General features: G+C 38.0%; 1 protein-coding gene across 10 annotated transcripts in view; it reads left to right on the top strand.

The window, feature by feature from the left end:
- Positions 1–22,979, top strand: part of VPS13D (vacuolar protein sorting 13 homolog D) — a 98,085-nt gene that overhangs the window by 28,000 nt on the left and 47,106 nt on the right. For 6 of the 10 annotated variants that reach the window (XR_014949802.1, XM_085558936.1, XM_085558938.1 and 3 more), the window contains 24 exons: positions 1,874–2,139; positions 2,308–2,441; positions 2,723–2,878; positions 3,441–3,663; positions 3,987–4,061; positions 4,767–4,970; positions 5,414–5,503; positions 6,511–6,651; positions 7,844–7,966; positions 10,885–11,092; positions 11,407–11,559; positions 12,155–12,290; positions 13,283–13,330; positions 14,089–14,239; positions 15,369–15,579; positions 16,497–16,744; positions 17,391–17,582; positions 18,137–18,263; positions 18,731–18,873; positions 19,703–19,833; positions 20,724–20,899; positions 21,015–21,138; positions 21,704–21,939; positions 22,705–22,813. Coding sequence is in view for 9 of the 10 variants with exons in the window: in XM_085558936.1 (XP_085415062.1) it covers positions 1,874–2,139; positions 2,308–2,441; positions 2,723–2,878; positions 3,441–3,663; positions 3,987–4,061; positions 4,767–4,970; positions 5,414–5,503; positions 6,511–6,651; positions 7,844–7,966; positions 10,885–11,092; positions 11,407–11,559; positions 12,155–12,290; positions 13,283–13,330; positions 14,089–14,239; positions 15,369–15,579; positions 16,497–16,744; positions 17,391–17,582; positions 18,137–18,263; positions 18,731–18,873; positions 19,703–19,833; positions 20,724–20,899; positions 21,015–21,138; positions 21,704–21,939; positions 22,705–22,813 (3,805 nt within the window). In the remaining variant the exon portion in view is untranslated. Of the gene's footprint in view, positions 1–1,873; positions 2,140–2,307; positions 2,442–2,722; positions 2,879–3,440; positions 3,664–3,986; positions 4,062–4,766; positions 4,971–5,413; positions 5,504–6,510; positions 6,652–7,843; positions 7,967–8,602; positions 8,678–10,884; positions 11,093–11,406; positions 11,560–12,154; positions 12,291–13,282; positions 13,331–14,088; positions 14,240–15,368; positions 15,580–16,496; positions 16,745–17,390; positions 17,583–18,136; positions 18,264–18,730; positions 18,874–19,702; positions 19,834–20,723; positions 20,900–21,014; positions 21,139–21,703; positions 21,940–22,704; positions 22,814–22,979 lie in introns of all 10 variants that reach the window. The other 4 variants (XM_085558939.1, XM_077788160.2, XM_085558941.1 and 1 more) reach the window with 2 other exon arrangements.

Here is a 22,979-nt window from a genome sequence, read left to right as displayed (position 1 = left end):
AGCTTGAAATCTGTGGTTATTCATTCTCTGGAAGTTGTTGGATTTTTTTTTTCACTTATTGCAATAAAATTTAGGTTTGAATGTGTAATGGATCAGATGAATGTTTGACTAATTAAAATCAGTAGTGCAAAAAGCTTGATAAGTCTGGCCTATCACTTGTATGTGTGCATAAAATCAGTTTGTAGAATTTTTAAGATAAGATGCACAAAAGCTGTTTCCCAGCAGGTGTCACACATGGTTTTTTGATAGCATCAAATACAGACAGAAACAACACCTCATCCAAAAACAATCTCAGTATTCTCTTCTATGTTCTGTCCTACCCTGTTTGTCTTTTCTTACCTGTTTTGATCTAATTTAGTATTTAAATTTGGAATATAAAGTATGTCAGTATTTACTTGTACTAGCATGGTGTTTTTTTGAGGAATGTTAACTGTCAAAAAGTGAGATGACTAGAGATAATTGCTTCAATTTCTGATCAGATTTGTTGACCAAGCTCAACTTTCTTACTCTCATATAAGTATGATGCCTTCTGGAACAGTTGCAGGGGTAATGTAGAAAAAAAAATTGTGAATTATTTTAGTCTAGTAGAAAATTTTAGAGCCATTTTTTCATGAAAACCAGCTAAAGAAACTTGGCAATTGAGAGGAATTTTTTTTTTAAGATTTCAGTGCTGCATTATGGTTTTGAGTTCAGAAAGAAGTCAAAGTGTCAATTTGATTAAATCTAAAATGAGATTTAACTAAAAATACACCCTAAAGAAACCCCAGATGGTTTTCACAGAACTGTTGAGTCAGTAGGCAGTTAGATTAGACACAGTTAGTGAGTTTGCACAGTACAGCCTAATCTGGTTTATGAGTGAGAGTTTCAGGAATCTTCTTCCCAACTGTTGTGATTTTAAATTTCAGCTGCAGCAGCATGTGGTCTGTTTTTAGTGGTGAGAGCATCTTTGGCAGAAGATGCAAGGGCTGGCAGAACTCAGTGATAGTGTTGTACTGGCTGGTGCCTCTTGAAATATCCTGGAGAGCCAGGGAGGGTTATAGGCTTTTGCTGTTGGAAGCAGCTCAGGCAGAGCCTGCTCCCCACTAAGGCATCACAGTTCTTTGGGGATTTTATAGTTCACAGTGTGCTGGGTTGAAAATTGTTTCATGGTATTTAAGCACTTAGATGATTTTCCAGTTAGCATGATCAAATGTAACTGGTATTCATGAAGCCAAACACTTTATCCCTCCTAGCCAGACCTTCAGAATGGGATGCTGGGAGCTCAGGCAGGCTGACATTTTTTCTGAATGACAGAGCAGCTTCCTGTGCTGCAAAATGCTGTCAGGGTATGAGAGGAAATTCGTGTTGTACGTGTTATCTTGGAGCCAGGTCTGAGTTTTGCACACAGAATGTTAGGTTTGATAAATTCGTGTTGTATGTGTTATCCTGGAGCCAGGTCTGAGTTTTGCACACAGAATGTTAGGTTTGATAGCCAGCAGGCATAAAATGTTAATTAAAAAAGGTTTTAAAATTTGAGATTTTGAAAATTAATCTTGATAATTTAAGTGTGTTAAAGGAACTTTTATTAATTTCCTGTCATTTAGTTTTTCAATTCATCTCTTGTACCATTATAGCTTAGAATTTGTGCAGTTCAGATCTATTGGGGTTCTGTGGATACAGCAAATTGTTGAATTTCAATCTGTTTAAATATATATATATATAAATGTATATATACATATATAAATGTATGTATGTATTTTAAAGGCCAGACACTGCAAACCAAGTGTATGCCTATGAAAAAAAAAAAGTCTTACTAGATACTGATAGTTGTCAGCGTGATTTTAAATATTTACAGGTTGTAAAGTTCACCTGTGTGATTCTCTCTTCTTAAAAGGTCTACTAAGGATTCCTCCAGTTTCACAGTTGTTCTGAACAATCTTCGTGTGTTCCTGATCTTTGACTGGTTGTTACTGGTTCATGACTTTTTGTGTACTCCTGGAGACACCAAGAAGCGGGAACATCCCCATCCCTCCCGGCAGCGAGCCTGCATCAGTGACACCACTGTTGTTCCCAAAACTGTGAAAAGTGGAGTAGTTACCAAACGTTCCTCGCTCCCTGTGACAGCAGAAAAGCAGCTGGAAGTCAAGGTTAATGTGACAGGTAAATATGCTCTGCTCTGATGCTTTTGCAGGAGTTTTTCTCATTAAAAGCCGTGTGTAAAGACAGGTCCACTAAAGGAAATCAAGAAACCTGCTACAAATACCTAAAGTACCTAAAGTATTGCCAACTACCCTGTTAATTAGCTATTTGTCCTTTTTTTTTGTTAAGGAACTGAATTTGTGGTTGTTGAAGACATGTCCTGCTTCGATACCAACGCAATTATTCTGAAGGGAACAACTGTTCTCACTTACAAGCCCAAGTTGTTAGATCGTCCTTTCTCTGGCAGTTTGTTTGGCATTGAGGTAAGAAAAATAAATTTGCTTCTGTATAACATGTAAAATTAGAGGAGTTTGTGAAGATACTTTACTATAAATATCTATACAAAAGGAATAGTCCACAGATGCTTTCTGAAGTTTGTTGGTTTCTTATCAAATGTCCTCATTTTACAGCAGCTTTGAGAATAATTTTATATTGTTTCTGTTAAAACATTGTAAGACTTGACTGTAGCCTCAAAATATTGCTAGTTCTTGCCAGACCTGTTACTTCAGTTCATAATTTTTTAAAAATAATTTGCAATTTTTAGGTGTTTTCATGCCGGTTAGGAAATGAGCAAGAGACTGCACTGTCGATTATTGATCCAGTACAGATTCATATGGAACTTATTGGGAATTCTTCCTACCCAATTGGTTCAGGACTGCTGGATGCTTTCAATAGTGAAGATTTCCCTCCTATTCTAGAGGTAATATTAAAGGCCTGAATAAAACTATGCTGTAGAAAATACTAGCAGAGATATTTTTATGCCCAAGGATTCAATAGAAGACTTTCAAATGCACAAGAAGAGAGTGAGGTAACTTTTCCCCTTAAATGGAAAAGGAAAAGAAAGAAGCATGTAGAAAATGGTTTATAGAATATGTTACAGAGATTAATAGTGGGGGAAAGAAATGGGCTGATTATGTAAGCTGTAAGGTGTTAGATAGTTACTAATACCTGAAAGGAAATAATAATTTTCTGTATTTTCTGTTTCTAATTGTTAGGACATATTAGAGGGGATTTATGTTTAAAGACTTTTTTTACCATTATATCAAAGTAAAACTTCTTTTCCCTGAGATGTAATGCTTTTGGCTGTTGGTAAATAATAACAAGTTTGATAAATTTATTATTGGATCTTTAAAACAGCATGGTGATCATCTTGTAACACTAAATTTTGTCTTTCTTTGGGAAAAGCTTTATTAATATCTGAAGTATTAAAAAAATTGTATGGAAAAAGGCAAGTGAATCTTATGTTCTCATTTTTCATTTAGATTCAGTTGCAAGCCCTGGATATCAGACTGTCCTACAATGATGTTCAACTCTTCCTGGCAATTGCAAAGTCAATTCCCCAGCAGACAAGTGCAGCTCTGCCTGACTCAGCTGCCTCAAGTGCTGGGAATGCTGCTGATGCCTCCAGCTCAGCACTGGGGCATGAGAACTCCTTGGCACATGAATCCAGGGATGGATCCAAACGTGTGCTGGATCCTGTTCTTGGTATGTTTTCAACTTTTGCAGTGAAGCCATTCTTTATATCTAAGGGAGCTTTCTGCAAGGTGAAACTAATCTATATACTTAACACAAAAGATGTTGGTATCTTCATGGTGTAAGAGCCTTTGTTGGTTGGAACTACCTAATAATGGCATTGTCCTGATGATACTATAAAGAACATAAAAGCAGGGCTGAATCATATGCTTTTGCTATAGTTGCAGTCTTAAATAAAAAATCCCCCATTTTTCATACAGATATGTCTTGATTTTAGAAATGAAAATAAGTAGGTAACTGTTAAGGATTTATGTCTGGTTAACTGTTAATTCCAGAAGTCCAGCTGGCTCGCCTCCAGGAGCTGGGATTCAGTATGGAAGATTGTCGTAAAGCTCTTTTGATCTGCCAAGGTAACATCAGATATTCTTAGCAGGGGTTTGCACATTGTTCATATTACCTTAATTGCAATTAAGTAAAGCCCTTAGACTGTCAGGTGGCTATGCACAGGCACTCTTTCCTTCTTTAGAACATCTTTTGCTCTGTGCTGGTCTGTAGTCTTAAACATTCTTTTTCTTGTTCTTCTACTGTGTAAAATCCACCACTCAAGGATTCTTTCTGCCCTTTGGGATGTCATGTGTGGGGTGCTTGAGAGAATTTTTGTTTGGGAGTTTTGGTTGTGTTCAGGTTGGTAATTTTTATTTTTAATTTCTTGCTATTTCACATCTCTTCCTCTTGAGAGCGTGTGTTTTCATCTCTCCCTTTAAAAATCATATTTCTCTAGTTCTACTTGCAGTTCATGATAAGAAAACAAAGCATTGCACAAGTGATTCTTTTTCCTTCAGCACTATCATACTTCCCACCTTATATATAGGCATGCATAATGTTACAGATTTTTATTACCTTTGCAAGCTTCAAAACACATTTCTTACTCTTAGGATATACCAATGTCTTTATAATTTTCTCATATTTATGTTACAAAACATAGCATATTCAAGTACTGCTGAGAATATTTTCTTAAGAGAGAGGGAGTTAGTTTTCTTCTATATGATTTTTACTAAAGTACATGTCTTTGAGAAAGTAGGTGATGATTGATTGGTTGTTTGCTTTTATCTAAGGTGACTTGAAAAAAGCAGCAAGTTGGTTGTTTAAGAATGCTGAACCTCTGAAATCAGTTTCCCAGACTTCTGGTCGAGATAGCCAGGGGATTTTGCCTTTCCAGTTCATCTCTGGAGTGGAAATAAATGCAGAAAGTATCTGCATCTGCTTTATAGATGACTGCATGGACTGTGATGTTCCCCTGGCTGAAATAACCTTTTCATGTGAGTATCTGGTTCTGCCTTGGCATGAAATGATTGTCACTTCTGGGTGTGTTCAGCATCATGCTCTTGTTTGTCAGGACCTGTCAAATTTCAACTGACAGTGTCTTGGTGGTGGTTGTGTGGGATATTGGGGGTTCCTTTTTCTTTATTTCTGTTCGGTTTTAGTTTTAAGAAGATGACAGTCTTTGTAGGGTTAAGATTCTGGTTTCCCCTTTTTACATCACATAACAAATGAAATCTGTCCTGAGCAGAATACTAGGGAGGCTCTGTATTGTAAGGTGTGGCTGTCTGCAAAATGTTATTGGAAGAGTATTATGATAAGCTTTTTGTACCATTTCAGTTTAAAAGACAGGACAAACCTTCCAATTCTTACTTGACTATTCACAAAACCAGGAAGTTTGATTGTTTTGCATTACTTTAAATTTCACTTTTTTTCCCCACAGGTTTGAATTTTCTCCAGCATTTGAGAACCAGCCCTGAAGGCTATGCTCGTTTTACCCTGTCTGGAGATTATTACAACCGTGAGCTTTCAGGTGAAATATCTAGGGAGTTGTTCTTTTCTTATTTAAGTTCAGGAAACAGCCTTTTCTACTACAGGAGGCTGAAGTTTACCCACTATGAAATGCCTCTAAGGGAGTAGGGAAAGGTTGACTTTTGGGACTGTGTGTGTGTGAGACAGTGTGATCCTAGACAAGATATCCTGATTTAAGATCAGTGGGAAGGATGTGGAAAGTGGAGATTGGGCTGATATGAAGTGGCACTCAGGTTTTCAAATGGAATTGCATAAAATGGTTATCCAGCAAAATAACATTTTATAAAAAGCTGCCTCTGCATTCTCTTCTCTCTTCTCTTTAATTGTTTGGTGGATTCAGTTTATTCATTTCAGGAAGGAAAACCATGTGCAGACAGGTGTTTAGGCTGAAGACAAAGGATCAATATAAGGAGACCATCACAATTTATGTTTTAGATACGAAAAAGCAAGTTAGGCCTCAATACAGGCCAGATGCTGACAGAAGAAGTAATCTAGTTGTGTGGGTTTTTTCAACTTAGAAACTAAATTTTTAAATTTCACTGGTGACAAGCACTCAGGAATTATCTGTCGATAACAAGGTTTTTTTTTGTTTTAAAAATTTGTTTTTAAAACTATGTAGGGTGATGTTTTTAATAGCTTCTAGACCTTTATCTTTTGAGATACGGAATAATCACCACCTTAGTCTATAATTGTGTGAAAATCATTGTCAAAGCTATTTGAGAGCTTAACTCCAGCTAGCTTAAATATAGAGCAGTAGTTGCCTTCTAGTGCTTTAACTGGAACTAAGATATTTCTGCAAGACCCTACATACAGTATACATGGTCTAAATGGAGGAGCTGGACCAAATTTGCATTAGGTATTAAATTAAATCCATAGCCTTGCGACTTCATCTTGAGCACAGATTAAAAGTAAAGGATCACAGTAAAGTAAAAGGATGTTGAACACAGATTAAAAGGCCAGTGTGGCCTCCAAGAGTGCAGCAAAGATGATGGTTTGTGTTTCCCTCAGGTTGGGAGCCATTTATTGAGCCGTGGCCATGTTCAGTGTCTTGGCAACAAGAAGCTTTGAGCCGCCTCCAGCCTTCCCGCCTGAAGCTGGAAGTGAAGGCCAAGCCACGCCTGGATATAAACATTACCTCTGTTCTCATAGGTATGTGGGAATATTCCCTGAGAGCAGCACTCTGCAGTCTGCTTTTCACTCCTGAAAATGACAGACATCTTTAATTAAAGTGCTGCTGGCATCCCGTGGAGGAAGTGGGATTGGCCCAATGCCCTCCATACTTTCCAGGATACTGTACCAGGTGTGTGTTTAGGCAGCCTATGTTCTATCAGATGTTGTGAAAGTGTAAAGACATGAGCTGCATATGTTAGAGGTTAGTAGGAATTCTTTCTCTGGTCATATGAATTCTATAAAATTTGTATGGTATTTTAAATTTATTTTTAATCAGAAACAGGCTTTCATCTAAAGCTTTCTGTACCTCATAGGGCTTAAAAATATTTTGATAAACTCATCATTTTTCAGTACATTGACAGGTATAGTGGCGAGCTACTAATTTCTGTTCTTTGGTCTCTGAGCACCTGAACTGTCAGTGACCCACATTAGGAAATCAAAATATTTTCTTCATCAGTAACCCCAGTTTCATGTGAGCTTCTGCATCGTGGATCTCTAATTGTGTGCCTTTCCCAGGAATATTCCTGTTCATTCAGAATTATTTGGTGGGTGCAATAAAAAAAATGCCAGCAGCTGAACTTGTAGATGTAAGAGAAAAGCCTTCCTTGGTCTTTCTCTCCCAAGGAGAACCTGGGGGTTTGGCAGAAAGAGGGGGAGGCTAGGGTGGCAGGAGGAGAAGAAAATCAATGATTCCTAAGATGGTGCTTTTCAAAGGCAGTGATAAATAAATGGTGAGGCTGGTTTGTGATTAATATTGTGCCAGAGGACTCAATTGGTGTCTTGATATTTATGCAGGAATGTGTATATGCCTCTTAAAGCAAACCCCAAAACCCCTAGGAAGTACTTCTAACATGAAAATATCTAAGGTTAATTGCCTCAGCAGGGAAGACTCTTAGTTTGACACAGGAGTGTCTTAAGCACATGAAATTCCACTGACAGTTTTTTAAAAAAATAAAATCTTAGGGCTATATATATATTTTTTTAAGACCCTGCTGTGATTTTATGAGCTCTTGTTTGTCTCTAACTTATGTGACTGGGAGAAAAAGCAGCAAAATGAAACTTCTGCTGTTAAAGTGGAGTAACTTGAGTGTGATGAATTTAACACGCTTCCCAATGCCTTTGTTTACTGCCACCTTGAAGACACTGCCTGTCTGTGCTTACATTCCTCCAGAGCAATACACATGTACCAAGCAGTCCTGGATGGAAGATTACTGTAAACAGGACAAAGAGGTGAATGTAATCAGCTCAGAAGACTGGATGGGTTCTTCGGTGGATCCCCCATGTTTTGGACAGAGTATGTTGGTCATTAATCACACTTTATTTGAAACAGACCTGACACACACGGTCATCTGTCTAATGTATTACAAACATAAGTATTTTGACTTCACAGAATACAGTGATTTGTTAGATATGTTTGGCAAAAAAAAAAAAAAAAAAAGACAAAAAAGCTGTCTTCTGTTCAATTATGTCCAATTATTTTAAAACAAAAAGCTTTCTGGGTGCTTAGCTTTGGGTAAGAGCTTTGCACTGCTAGTTCTGCTTCCTTTCTGTCTGCCACTCTCAGTTAATGAGTGAATCTCATGTCAAGGATTAAATCAGAGTGTAGATTTTTGGCTGTGTGCAGTTCAGAGAGGATCTTTTTGTACCCTGAAGACCTAAATAAATGAGTTTCTGGAAAAAAATACTGTTTTCTTTGTAAAATAATCACCTGAGTAATAGCTCTCAATGTGTGGCAGGTCTTTTCAGCTTATTTTCTCCCAGAGTTCCTTCTGGAAGGAATTTTATCAATTCAAATGCCAGCTTAGTGTAAACAAACGAGTATAAACTCACGATTGCATGATGGGTATCTTCCCTTATGCATGCAGGGGAAGATCTACCTGTATTTGTTTGGATTTTCTTACCTGCTGACTTTGTCTTTCCTGTCTGCCAGGCCTTCCTCTTGTCTACCTTAGAACTAGGAGTACAGCCAGTTTGACTAACCTAGAGCATCAGATCTATGCTAGAGGTACTGTACAGCACACAGACACCAAAAGGTGGTTTTCTTCTTTGGAAGGCTCTTGCACAATAAATACTGTGCTGTATGTAGAACTTACTGGTAGATTGGCCTCTATATTTAAAAATAATCAAAACTGAAAAACCCTGAAGCCAAATAATACAACAGCTGCTTTTCTTTAATCTGCTAAATTTAGTATTTTGTTGTGTCATTCTCTGGGTTCTTCAGAAAAGAATGGAGAAATATAACCCAATATAGGAAAACTGTGAGGAAGGCTGTATGAATTGTTGACTATTCAGTATCCCTCTTCTAGAGGACAGTACAGTGGGATTAAAAATAGCATAATAATAGCCCAGTATTTAATTTATATTCAGAAAATATCCACCATTATATTCAATGTACATATTAAAAATAGCATAATAGTATCACAATATATAATTTATATGAAAAAATATCCACCATCATATTCAATATACATATTTATACCTAATTTAGAATATTTAGGTACTTAAAACTTTCAGATGCTTCAGAAGCACAGGCTGTTTTCAGTAAGCCTTAGGAAGTAAGCATTCCTAATAAATAATTTGTTAATTTGTTTGAGTTCTATTTGACAGGACAGGTTTTGGGCAAAGCCATGCTCTTTAAAGTAAGATTTTTCATTTTTTGACATTATAGAAGACAAATAGCATACTTCACAAATATATAGTCCTGTAGAAAAGTTAATGGATGGGAGGACAGAAAACATTCTAGAAATCTACATCTGTTTCCTATTCAAGTGCCATTAGAAATATTTTCTCTAAGTTTAAAGAAAAAACAAAATGGAAAATTTTGAATTTATTTTTCTGAAATATTTTGTGGGTTTTTTTTTTTCCCAAAATCAAACCAGCAGCAAAACATCTAATATTCATTGCTTGGCTTTTAGTAGGGGTTGGAGCTAAATGACTAAATTAATTATTAAATAGTCCTCCTGGTAATGATAGTCTTTTTTTTCAGGCAGTAGTCTCAAAGTGCAACTTTTACATTTCTTTTGAAAATCAGGCTGTAGTCCCAAAAATCCTTTTTAGATGTCTCCAAAGATAAACTGGCAATAGATTAAACACCAGAGTAAAAGTTCATTTGGCTTCTTGGCTGATTTTGTAGAACCTGGGCTAGCCAAAACATTATATAAACTGGAACTCAACACTAAAAACATGTATTTACTTTTGGCAAAAATCAGAGTTTTGATTTTCAAGGATTTAATTTTCTTGCTATTTAATTGGAAATAACTTTCTCTGTAAGCTTTAGATCAGATTTAAATCTCAATGTGAGGGTGCATAGGGATTTGTTGGTCTGACACAAAGTCATCTGTCATGATCTGTAACTCCCTCAAAAACTTTCCTGCCCTCCCCACGTCACCCCTGCTTGCCTCTGGAAACCTTTTGGAGTGACTTCAAATCAGGCCTGGGGAAGAGATTTCTGTCTTAACTTTTCTTTAAGCAGCTGATTTATTGTGTGTGCCTTCTTTCCACTTCTCTCATACTAATGATGTTATGTATTGAGGTAGCAGCTATTTATCTTCCTTTTTAAGTAAATTACTGGTCTTTGACTGGGGTTTTTCTGTGTCCAAACTCAGTAAGTATTTTCACAGATTTCATGCACTGCAGTGTGGAACATGAGAGTAGCACTCTCATGAGAGTGTGCCTGTTAGAAATTTGTGCTTAGAAAAAGTTGAACATGGGAGCAGTTTCTTCTTCTGGTGTTTTTGATGTCCCAGCAGTTTAACAAAACCAGATTGCCTTTGGTGGCTCTCAAATTATTTTCCATATTTCAGTAGGCTTTATCCTGTCTAGCGAAAATATTTCTACTTGTTCAGGCCTTGAGAATAAAAGTCCCTTTAAAGGGGAGACTGGCTAACCCTGAATTTGTCACATTAAATACAGCATAAATCATAATTATAAGTGAATGTGTGTTTAGTATTTCATGAGCATTTGGATGCGCATAAAAGGTTTCTGATTATGCTTTGGTTTTTAGTTAGATTTTCTACATGTTGGGTGTAACTGTGAAGGCATAATATTTTATAAGATTTGATATAAAGAAACAGAAAAATGTGTAGGTTAAGCTCAGTTCCAAGGGGGATTGATGTAAGGGAAGAATGTCTGTTAGTTTTGTTCCGTTTCTGTTGTAATTACTAATTGTAAAAGCTTGGTAGATAATCTGATGTCCTGTTTCTTTGTTTTTAGTGAGTGCAGGTTGTGGTTCTCCAGCCATGTATCTCATCCCACATAAACACCTGATGAGTGTTTCTCATGGGCATTCAGCCAGGTCTGTGTTGTGTTTTGTAGCTGAAATGAAGACCCCAAAGCGCCGGCAGCCGTTCGTGCCCTTTGCTCTGAGGAATCACACTGGGTGCACTCTCTGGTTTGCCACGCTGACTACAACCCCAACCCGGTAAGGAGCAATTTGGGCATCACTTCATATTTGTCTGGCTCTTCTTCCATGTCAGCCAATCTCTGTTGTTTTCAGTGCTTTTGTTTCACAGACACAGCTCCCAATTTTACTCAGTCAAGAGCCTCTTCTTTGACACAGAGACAGTTTTATTGTTAAACAAAAATGCTTTTTTTTTTTCAAGAGACCTAGCAGAATGTGGGAACCAGTCAAGTACATTCATGGTGTGAATGTGTTCACTGCAGGACTGAGGCAGAAGAAAAAGCACTTGCAACTTGAAGTAGTAATTTTGTAAAATGCTGTGATTCTCTTCACAGGGCTGCGCTGTCTCATAGTGGGAGTCCAGGTGTTGTTCCTGAGGAAAACGGGACGTTGCTGGGTGATGCCCATAATGTCAGTGAATGGCAAGAGGTTATCACTGGGGAAGAGGTTCCGTTTGAGTTTGAAACCAGAGGGAAACTCAGACACAGGTGAAGGGACCAGGCCATGAGATGTTCTGACAGTCTCGTATATGGAACACACAGGTTCACAGTTGTGAGGGCACTGGCAGGTGTCACATTAAAAGTGGATTTCTGTAAAATCTACTGTTAGTTAAGGTTTACTTTCTATTTTTAATACTCTTGTATTGAGTGAAATTATAATTTCTCTGGTAAAGCAGCAACTATTGCTGTTGTGGCAACTATTCCTATATGGGATTTGGATCATTATAAGCTTTTAGAAGGACTTGGGGGCTTCAGTTACAAATCAGTGTCCTTTATTTTAAAAGTCTTACTGGGGCAGTGTTGGTTGTTATCAGGGGTAAGGACTAGAACTTGTTAACAAATATATAGCACACTTTAAAATTTGCAGCATAGTTATGTGTCTGTGTATTCCTTAGGAAAGGTGGAGTAATTAGACATAAAATCATGCCCATCTATCCATAAAATGGGAAAACTCTTGAGATTTTTTTAATGCTTCAGTAAGATTCTTTAAACAGAATCCAGAGGATGTTTTTTGTTTTAACTTTTTGATATTTAGTCTGTATAATAATGCTTAATATTAATTTAACTTGATCTAACCTGGTAGGCACACACATGATCTAAGGATTCATCAGTTGCAAGTGAGAGTAAATGGCTGGGAAGAAGTGAGTCCAGTGTCCGTAGACAAAGTTGGAACATTTTTCCGATATGCTGCACCAGATAAGAATTCCTCCTCTTCTACTGTAAGTTCTGATTTTGAGTGCTTTAAAAGTATATGTAAATTAGGAGTGATGATGTCTGCAAGATTTTGATCTAAAAGCATCTGCTGTATGAGATTGCCCTCTTTCCAGTTAGCCTGGACTGGGAGAGCTTGGAGAATCTGGGTTCCTAAGTGTGTAACCAAGCCACAGCCAGAGCAGGCAGCATTCATCTGTGCTTGGCAGGCAGAGCTTCCAGGGACAGAATGAATGTGTTAGTGACAGGCCATGCACTCGTGGAGACTGAGCTTTAAATCAGCCCAGCATTTCAGCAGCTATTTTATTTCTTTTATTGCAGGAATGCTTTTCATGTATTTAATTTGCTTAAAATAAACAACGCTGGCAATTTCCTGTAAGCCTAGAGATTGGTTTTTAAGTATGTGGCTCTGTAGACAAAATATACTTGTCATGAAGGGAAAATGCAGTTGTAATAATCAGCAGGCTGGCATTTGGGGGGGCTCAGTGATAAAAATGGTCTTGTGGATTTCAAGACTATATTTGGAGACTAGCTACTGGAAGTTGTAGAGCACTGGGAACATAGGAGGCTGAGATCTTTTTGATATAAAGCAAAATTAAATTTGATTTAATCCTGTGACAAGAGCCAGCAGTGTCTTACTTAAATTTTCTGATGCTTTTATATTGAAGCATAAAAAGGATCATCTCTGTAATTTGAATATTGAAGGAAAAGGATGCAAATTATGAGATTAAGAAAAATTAATGAGAACTCCTGTTCAGCAGCATCTCCTGTAGACTTTTTATTTACAATAAACCCTCCTTAAACTTCATTTTTTTTTTTGCAAAGCAGTATTACAAACAAGCTTTGCTAATCCAGTTCTGACATGATTCCAAGCTGTACTGAAGATCAGAAACACAAAATGAAGAAAGTTTTTTCTTCTGTATTAAAGTTCTGTTTTAAAGCTGAGAGCAGTATCTTAAAAGTTGAACTACTTTAACTTTCTTGTTTACTTTCCTCTCAGCTTGGAAGCCCAATAAGTAGAACAAATATAATTCATCCACAAGTCTACGTGAGTATATATTTTCATCTTTTTGAGAACTCCTTAAGTAAGAGTAGGGAAACTCTACAAGTGAACTGGCTTTCCCATCCTTCTAGAACCTTTTGAATAGAAAGGAAAGAAAATCTAAGCAAACAAAATGCACTTTCAAATCAGAACAAATATTTATGATTTACCATTCCTCATCAGTATAAATGTGTGAAAAATGGGTCCAAAATTGCAGTATATGAATTCTAGCATGTAAACACATACTAAATGTTGTTTTCAGGATCTAAGTGGCAATGACTTTGTGTAATGTAGAAGGTAAAAACACCACAGCAGAAGGCGAGCTATGAGTGAACGAAGTATGAATATGTTAAGAAAGCTCCAACTTATTTTTCAGTTTTGACAGATAGGAATGATGAATGATTGGTAATTATATGAGGCTTAGACTTCAAACTCCATGGATTTATTAAATATTGTAATAGTGAGATGATGTATAAAGTTCTTCTCTTAGGATCTATATTGCTCTTCTTTGAACTTGGATTATTTTGAGAAAGATAATAGAGTTAGTGGTGTGTGAAATTGCTTTTTCATAATTACTGCACTTTGAGGAAGAAGTACAGGATTATAAACCACCATTATGAATCTATTTATACACTTTATGAGTAGCACATAGTTGGATTCAGTTGGCAAGTTTTTCTCCAGCAGTTAGTGCTTCATAATGGAGGTGTCCCTCTTCTAGGTATATTCATTACCTGAGCTTTTTAATGCTTTTAAATATCTTCCAGTTTTCTTCATTGCCTCCAGTTCGTGTGGTGTTTGAAGTCACCATGGAGGGGAGCGCCCGGAAGGTGATCACAGTGCGCTCAGCCTTGATGCTGAAGAACAAGCTGGAAATTCCCATGGAGCTGCGCCTGGACAGTCCTTCTGCCCCTGACAGTGAGTGCTGCACACTGCTGTGACCCACATTCCTATAGCATTCCCTAGATACAGCTTTCTCCCCAAGTAGATTCACCACTATCTGTAATGCTTCACACCAGAACAGACCTCCCTGGACAGGATATGGCTCATGTTAAGAACAGTCAGCGAGAGACTAGAAAGTCCAGCAGGATTTTCAGTTGTTGTTCAGCTAAACAGGAAAGCTGAGACTCTGTAAAGACTTAATCTTATTTCTGTATGTAGCAAAGTTGTCTCTTTAGCAGCAATCTAGAGGGTTTTGGTGTTACCATGCAAAGTTTTAGTGTAGAAATCTAATGATACATTGAGAATCTACCCAAAATGATGCCGCAGGTGAAGACAAGCACAATCAGTATGATTGATAAGTAAGCTTCATTTATTCAAAAATCCTGTCAGTTTATATAGGGTTTGCTACAAGCAAAGTCAGCAACAGCTCTCAGTGGTCAATTTACAAAGGTCCTTGTTCTGTTTAGCCTATGTGCATTAATAACTATAACCAGGTTTCTTAAGCCAAGTTTCTCATCTCTAGTCACGTTGTCATGGTACATCCCATCTTCTCTGGGCACATCTTGTCATACAGCCTATTCTGGTACAAGCATATCTCCAAGGATATGCTCAGCCTTATTATCTCATTCCGACCTTATACTATTTCCCAGGCCTAGACAGACCTTGTACAGTTTCCCAGGCCTAGACACAGAGCCTATTTCCCAAGCTCTGTTCCCAGGCCAGACACAGCCTGATTCTGATTCTGGGGTCTTAGACAGAGGTATCAATGAATAGCTGTTCCATTGATCCATGACCCCTCTCCTGCAACCATTCTCCAACACCAAAAGGTTTGAAGAATGAAGTTTTTTTAAACAGGCATTTTCACTAAAGTATTTGAGTACCAGCAAGTTTTTAGGTTGTTTCAGATTTAGACACTGAAATTAGTCTGCTGCCAGATTGTTAATAGAGCTGAAAATAACAGATTGATTTTTGAAACATGCATAAAGCAGGAAGTTATTTACATTAAAATTAAACATTAAAAATTTGAGACTTACTACTTCAAAATTTTATGGTTTTCAGTAAAGGAGCCTCTTTTGATATGTGTGGTTTTTTCCTCTGGTTGCAGAGCCTGTAGTCCTTCCAGCAGTTATGCCAGGAGATTCCTTTGCTATTCCATTGCATCTCACATCCTGGCGTTTGCAAGCCAGGCCCAAAGGAATGGGAGTCTTCTTCTGTAAGGTTCCTATTCACTGGACTAATGTCCAGAAGGCAGCTGAGGTGTGCAGCAGCAAGAGGGAGTGTCACTCCATGGAGTCCGAAAACAGCCGATTTTTCAGGTAATTAAAGCCTAGTTCTTTTCCTGTAAGCTCATATAAATGAAATCCTGTGAAAGTAAATAACAGGAAACAAAATGCTTAGGGATCAAAGCTGCTGCAGTTTAGTGGGATGTTTAATTTGGTCTGTTGCATGGTGAGAAAGCAGTGAAGTGTAGCTGCTCTGTTTCTGCCGGGCTCCTTGAAGCTCCTCTGACAGTCCCTGTTAAACCTTTGACAATACAAAGCACACTCTGAATATTTATTGTAAAAAAAGGAAAATTCAGAAAATAGAATGTGAACTTGCATTAAACTAACTGCTCAGTCTCACTTAGGATAATGAGTGGTTTTCCAAAAGAGTGTTCACAGTTACTCATTCTTTGTCCTCAATGTCCCTTGCTCAGTTTTGAGGCCAAAAATGTCTTCACATAGTGAGGACTTAATGAAATTATTTAAAATGAAGGTTTACCAACTCAATTTTTCACCTTAACTAATGATTAACTGAAATGCCAAATGGTTAGAGCAAGGATATATCTACTGGGATTCAGCATTTATGTTTAAGAACATGATTATGATTGACTTTAATGGTTAAAAATCTCTTTTTAGTATTAGTTAAGAACATCCTTTTGCAAGTTTATGGAAGTTGATTTTAAAGCTGGTAATCTCTAATAGCCATTTTCTGTTAGATCTCTAATAGACCAATTTTTGGGGAACTAACTTTAGTCTTAGATTTAAATCAGAAAACTCATGTTGTCTTAATGTCAGGCATAAATATTTAATACCTTATAATAATTTACAAAGTGATTTTGTGGGGAACAACTCTAAATGCTGTTTCTTCTTTTTAATCCTGAAGTTAGAGCATCTCTGAGTGCAATACAGAAAGACAGGGTTTAATTGTTCTGTCATATTCATTGATTTCTCACTTGTGTCGGCCTTCCCAGGTTTTGTGTGGCTATAAAGAAAGAAAATTACCCAGATTACATGCCTTCCAGCATATTCTCTGACAGTGCTAAGCAGATTTTCAGGCAGCCTGGGCATACCATTTATCTTCTGCCAACGGTGGTCATCTGCAACCTGCTGCCCTGTGAGCTGGAGTTCTACGTGAAGGGTTTGCCCATCAGTGGCACACTGAAGCCTGGCAAAGAGGCTGCCTTGCACACGGCTGACACAGCCCAGAACATTGAGCTTGGTAAGGCTCCTGCTCAGGGACCATTTGCTGCTCCTCTCTGTGCCACCAGGAAACTTCTTCTGCAAGTGGCACAGAATTGAAAAACAAAAAAATAGAAAGCATTTAAATGATGATTTCATTGGGTTGCAGAGCTTCTTATTTTTAATGAAGTGAACACATTGGGAAAAAACAACCCAGTATTGCCATCATTCCTTCTTTTTTGTCAGCTGTACTTAGAATGTTCCTTGTTCAGTTCTTGTTTTCCTGAGAGTGGAAACTGGAGAGAAGAGTGGTAAAGAGGGCAATAAATCAAATAAGCTCCTAATATTTTGGGTAGCTTTGATCTTTTCCTTTTGACAGAAGTAATTGGTGTTGAGAGTGTATGTGGAGTTACTCAACACAGGCTAGACCTGTAATGCCTAAAGCAATAATTAGCCCTAAGCAGGGTCCTTTACAGAACTTGTTTTGCTGTTTGTGACTTGAATTGAGGCATTTCTTCCTGAGGTCAGAGTTTACTATACGGGGCAGATATAAAATTTGATAAGGGTGACCTCTATGTAATATTTAGGGAGATCAAGTTATGTGAAACGCCAGCTTAAGTGCTTATCAAAACTTCATGTTTGTGTGGGTGATGTTTTATTTTGCTCTGTTTTCTTTTGTTTCAAAGGGGTATTGCTGGAAAACTTCCCAATCTGCAAAGAGCTGTTGATTCCTCCAGGGACACAGAACTACATGGTGCGGATGCGACTGTACGACGTCAACAAACGCCTGCTGAATCTGACCATACGCATTGTGTGTCGTGCTGAAGGCTCCCTAAAAATACTAATTTCAGCTCCATATTGGTTAATCAACAAAACAGGCAAGTTCTGTTGTAATAATGAAGTGGGAAATAAGGATTTCATGTAGTATTTTGATTTGCTTTCTAGCCAAATAAAGCTTTTAAATGCTATTTAAGAGGAATAAAGGTTGTAAGAATTTATATTTTTGTTGTGCCAGCAGCTACTGTTTGATGCATGTTACAGCACATAACTTAGACATTGGGTTACTATATTACAGATTTTCAAACATAAGCTGTTATACCTCTCAATAAATCAATATGGATTAGATCACTGTTAAAATTTGTGGTTTTCAAAGACTGAAATGCCTTTAGAAGGCAATGGTCTGAATTGCAGTGAGTCTGTGTGAACTCCCACTGGCACTTTCAGGTCTGCACAGACCAGTCTCATGACCTGCAGCTGTGAACAGCTGTTTTAAGAAGATTAAGAAAAACTTGAGGGAGAATACATGCACAGTAATGGCTAAAATACTACAACAAAAATATCTTGGGTTCCTTAATTTGAAATTTTTACAGTTCTCAATTTGTACAAAGGTGATGTGTAGTTTAATACTCTTTTTTTCTGTGTTCACTTAAAGGATTGCCACTTATCTTCAGACAAGATAATGCAAAAACAGATGCAGCTGGTCAGTTTGAGGAGCATGAGCTTGCTAGAAGCCTCAGCCCACTGCTGTTCTGTTATGCTGATAAAGAACAGCCAAACTTGTAAGTAAGAAGGGCAATCAGGAAGAAGTTTACAAAGATGAAAGTATTAAGTTGATCTGTGAAATGATTAAGTTTTTTAATATTGTGTTGAGCATACTGGATTCTTAGACATTTCCTAGTGAAAGCTCCTTGGTTGGCCAATTCTGTTGTGTCTCAATTTATTCCAAATTTTTTTTTAAATTTAAATTTCAAAAATAAAAGACACACAAATGCTATTGTGATTAATCAATCTGGAAATCACCAAGCTTTTTACAGGACATGGCCACTGACTCCTTACCAAAGTGTTGAAAGGGCTTATGGCAGAAATGTAGAATAAGTCACTCAGGAAGAAATTTATCATGGCTTCAAATGCTTCTCCATCCAGACACAGATGTTCTTTTTCTGTCTGGGCATGTGTTTGATCATCCTGTTGCTACCCGATCCTTCATTTAAATGACTAAATCTTTGTGTTTTCTTCTTGCCCTTAGTTGTACAATGCGGGTTGGAAAAGGAATCCATCCTGAGGGTATGCCTGGCTGGTGCCAGGGTTTCTCCCTGGATGGTGGTAGTGGTGTCAGAGCCCTGAAGGTGATCCAGCATGGAAACAGGCCAGGCCTCATCTATAACATTGGTAGGTGGTGATGGGAACACTGGGAAACCCTGTGGAGCTCTAGGTGAGATGCAATGTCAGTGACACAAGAAACAGAATAATTGCAGCGGGGAGACGTAACTTCTTATAGGCTTTTGAGGGTTCAGAAAAAAACATTAAACATAAGATAGTGTTCTAAGTAACTTCATATCTTTGTTTTGAGCTTTATTAGCTTAAAAATTAACTTTAAGTTATTTTTAATTTTTCATTTCATTACTGAGTGTTAATAACTACATTGTCAAACTATTCTGTCTGCTTCTGTGCTTTTATTCCCCCTGTATGCTAACTTGAAGTTAAATTCCATTATGTTACTCTTGATTATTTTGAGTACCTGTGTACTGTAACTGTCCAACCATGTGATGCTTCTCTGGGTTTTGCTTGGTGGTGCCTGCATAGGCTGATGTGCAGGAGTGCAGCTTCTGGATTCCTTGTGCTCCTGGTGTACATAAAGTACAAGCAGGTTTTAGTTTTGAATTAAATGAGAGTCTGGATATTACTCCACAGTCATTGCCAAGGAATTTTTCATATGTTTAAAAGTGAAGTAATTACTTGCATTGATAAACTTGTGACTGGGAATTTTTTTGGGTTTTTGTCTTCAGTATCTAAGTTGTACTTGAGAAATAGAGGGTAACAGATGGCATAAGGTTACATTTACTGTTTAAAATCAAGTTCCAGTGCGAGGCAGTTGTATGGCACAAAGGCTTCATTTCAGGAACCCAAGAAAGAACTCAAGTTCTCTGAAATATACTGTGGGAGCTGTCTTTTACTTTTGTAAATAATAGCTATATTTTCCCTTTGGTTTTATTACTAGGTATTGATGTTAAAAAAGGCAGAGGCCGTTACATTGACACCTGCATGGTCACCTTTGCTCCCCGGTATCTGTTAGACAATAAATCAAGTTACAAACTGGCCTTTGTTCAGCGGGAGTTTGCCAGAGGTCAGGTAAGAAGCTTCCTGGTTGTGACTTTTTAGTACAATACTGTTCAGGTTGAGGGAAAATTTGGATGAGAACTTCTGAAGGGGTTCCTCTAGAAGGCAGATTCAATTGGCTCCTCCCTCAACCAGTTTGGGAAAATATTTTCTTGGAGAAAAGTGGAAAAATCTGTTTTTAGGCAAAGCATTCACCAGCACAAAAAATTAAGAATACTGAACAATAAAACCTCTTGCTGCTCCAGAAGAGATAATAAACTCAGAAAGTTGCTCCATGGGCAGTAGCTCAACTCAGTCTCTTATCAGTCCCTCTGGCACTGGAAATGCCATGGCCCAGGCCTGGCCCAGTGGGCTATAGGTGAGAGCTGCTGGTGCTCTTCTGGGTGTTCAGTCCAGGACAGGTTTAAACAGATCCAAAATACAAGAAAAAGCACAGTCCAGGGAACTTCTCTGCCTCAGCTTGCTAAAAACTAACTAAAAGCAAAGGAGAGCTCTGTCCTGCTGTCTGTCCATCCGCAGACAACACGGTCCAGGAGGAGGAATGTGGAGGAGTGCAGTTACTGATAACAAACTCTGCTCTTCTTCTTCCACTCCCACTTTGTTCTCAGACCCAGTCTTTAAGGGTGCAAAACTTATTTCTGTGCTAAGCAGACGAATGGGGCTACGAGCATCATAAAGTGACCCCAGGACTGTACTTAGTCACAGCATCTGCTCACCAAGAAGAGCAGACATTGTTCTTGAAAGTATCGTTGGCTGCTTATGAGGATCTTCCTCATTCTTCCAATGGCAGCATGCACCTGACAGAAGAATGGCTGTGTTTGTATTTTAGAGGTGTATAGGTTAATAGTGTTTTTTTCAGTGCTGGGATTATTTACCAATTATTTACCCATTTCTGTTCCTAGGGAACATCCAATCCTGATGGCTACATCTCCACCCTGCCTGGTTCCAGTGTTGTGTTCCACTGGCCACGGAATGATTATGATCAGCTGCTGTGTGTGAGGCTGATGGATGTCCCAAACTGCATTTGGTCCGGGGGCTTTGAGGTCAACAAGAACAATTCGTTCCACATTAATATGAGGTAGCTGTGACCTATAAATCTTCTGCAGCTGCTGTGTTTTGATAGAAGCAGCTGTTTAACACTGCAGATAATGCAGATCAGAAGTTTACATGTCTTGTACTGTGATCTTCTTCAGGGACACCCTGGGAAAATGTTACTTCTTAAGAGTAGAAATTACCCTTCAAGGAGCCACGTATCGCATTGCATTCAGCGACACCGACCAGTTACCGCCACCTTTCCGCATTGACAACTTCTCCAAGGTAAAAGAACCTAGCCCCATATGTTTTTTCCTTTTTTTAGTAAAAAAAGTAATTATTCTGTTTTTGTTAGAAGTGGAAGATGACTAACTTGTGTCATGAAATAAAATAGAAGTCTGTGTATTTGTCTGTACTAATTGTAATTTTCTGAAGTTCTAGTTAAAATTGGTAGTACACAGCTATGTCATCTTTTTCAAGTAATGGTGGTAGCAGCGTGGCTTTCATGAGTGCTTTAAAAGTCTTGCAAGGAAGAGAAGTATTACCAATTAGAGGGATAGTATTTAATCTGTAACTTAGATTTGCAGGGTTTGAGGTGCTCCATGGGCCTGCAGACATTTTGAACCATAGATGACAGATAAAAGTAAAGGTGATGTTTATCATCCCTTTATGACTCTCTTTAGACCTGAATGGAAGAATATGCATATGGAAATGATTGTGTGGGGGAAATAAAGAAGTGATCTGAACATGTTTCAGTCATCAGCTCCTGGTAAATGAGCAAATGATAGCAAAAAGCCTGTCTGATGAACAACTCCTGTATGAACAAACTCCTCTTTCCTGACTGTTACAGGTCCCAGTTGTGTTTAAGCAGCACGGTGTGGTGGAGCCCAGGCTGTCCACTGATGTGAAGCCCATGACCTCTCTGGATTACGCATGGGATGAGCCAATCCTGCCTCCCTTCATCACGCTGACAGTGAAAGGAGCAGGCTCCTCAGAAGTTGTCTGCTGCATGAATGACTTCCAAGACAGCAAGCAACTTTACTATGAAAACTTCATCTATATTGCTGCTACATATACTTTCTCAGGGTAATTCTTGATATCTTTGATGGAAATACTTCTAACATTCACTTAAAACTTTAATTAATTAATATCAAATTATTATTCTCTTTATGGTTACTATTCAAAAGTTTTTCACATGGAGTTAAACTTTTGCCTACCTTGTAGCTAGCAGAAGAAATGCCAACTTCTACTAACAGCTGTCTGGCTGTTAGTAATTTGTGTATTTTACCTCATTTGGACATAGCACCTTTGCTTTAGAGGCACAGCTTGACAGTTTATTCTGTCACACAGTGAGAAGAATTTACATTTGACATCTGCTGTGACCCCACTATGTGGTCTCGGAAGAACTGGGATGTTTGGGATCCCCCTCTGGGGATTTAATATATTTTGGTGTATAAAGGACACTTTACCACAAATCACACCTATTTACAACATGCCTGTGAGGTTTAGGCTTGCACTAGTTTATATGCTGTTAAAACAGCTCTGGGAGATTCATACAGGGCTTTGTTACTTTCCTCAAAATGAGGTAGGAAACTGTCTTTTAATTAATCTATTTTGCCTGTGAAGTTCCTAGTTCTAGTGAGATATCAAAGCCCCTTTTAAGAATGTACTGAAGTTACCAGCTTGCCCTGGTAATTCCTAACAAGAGGGGAAAAACTCCCTATATAAATCTTACTCTGATGGGCTGTACTGGAAGTGTAAACTTCCAGTTGAATTTTGATGCAGATCTAATTCATGCTATAGAAGAAGCTGCTACTCTGAACAAACATGATGCTGTTTGCTTGGTTCCAGGTTACAGGAGCCAAGTGTAAGACCAGTTACTTCAAATAAAGATGCTGCAAATGCAGAGCTTGTCCTCGATGTTTCTTCAAAGACTCAACGAGTTTTGCTGAAAAAGAAGGTACCAGGATACATTGGACTTTTCTTTAAGTAATAGTGTTGCTATGTGCTGAAGTAAAATCAAATGCTGAGAGTATGACAATATTAAAAAATAGTTCTAAATTTTAAAGGGTAGAGAAAGATTCCAGACTGATAAGTTATTTTGAATTGTGATGGTGCTTCTGTAT

Source organism: Lonchura striata, chromosome 21 (assembly GCF_050655825.1).
Source record: "Lonchura striata isolate lonStrDom1 chromosome 21, ASM5065582v1, whole genome shotgun sequence".
Lineage (NCBI taxonomy): Eukaryota > Metazoa > Chordata > Aves > Passeriformes > Estrildidae > Lonchura > Lonchura striata.
Note: the sequence above shows the minus strand (reverse complement) of the source record. Positions and strands in the feature narration are given on the sequence as shown.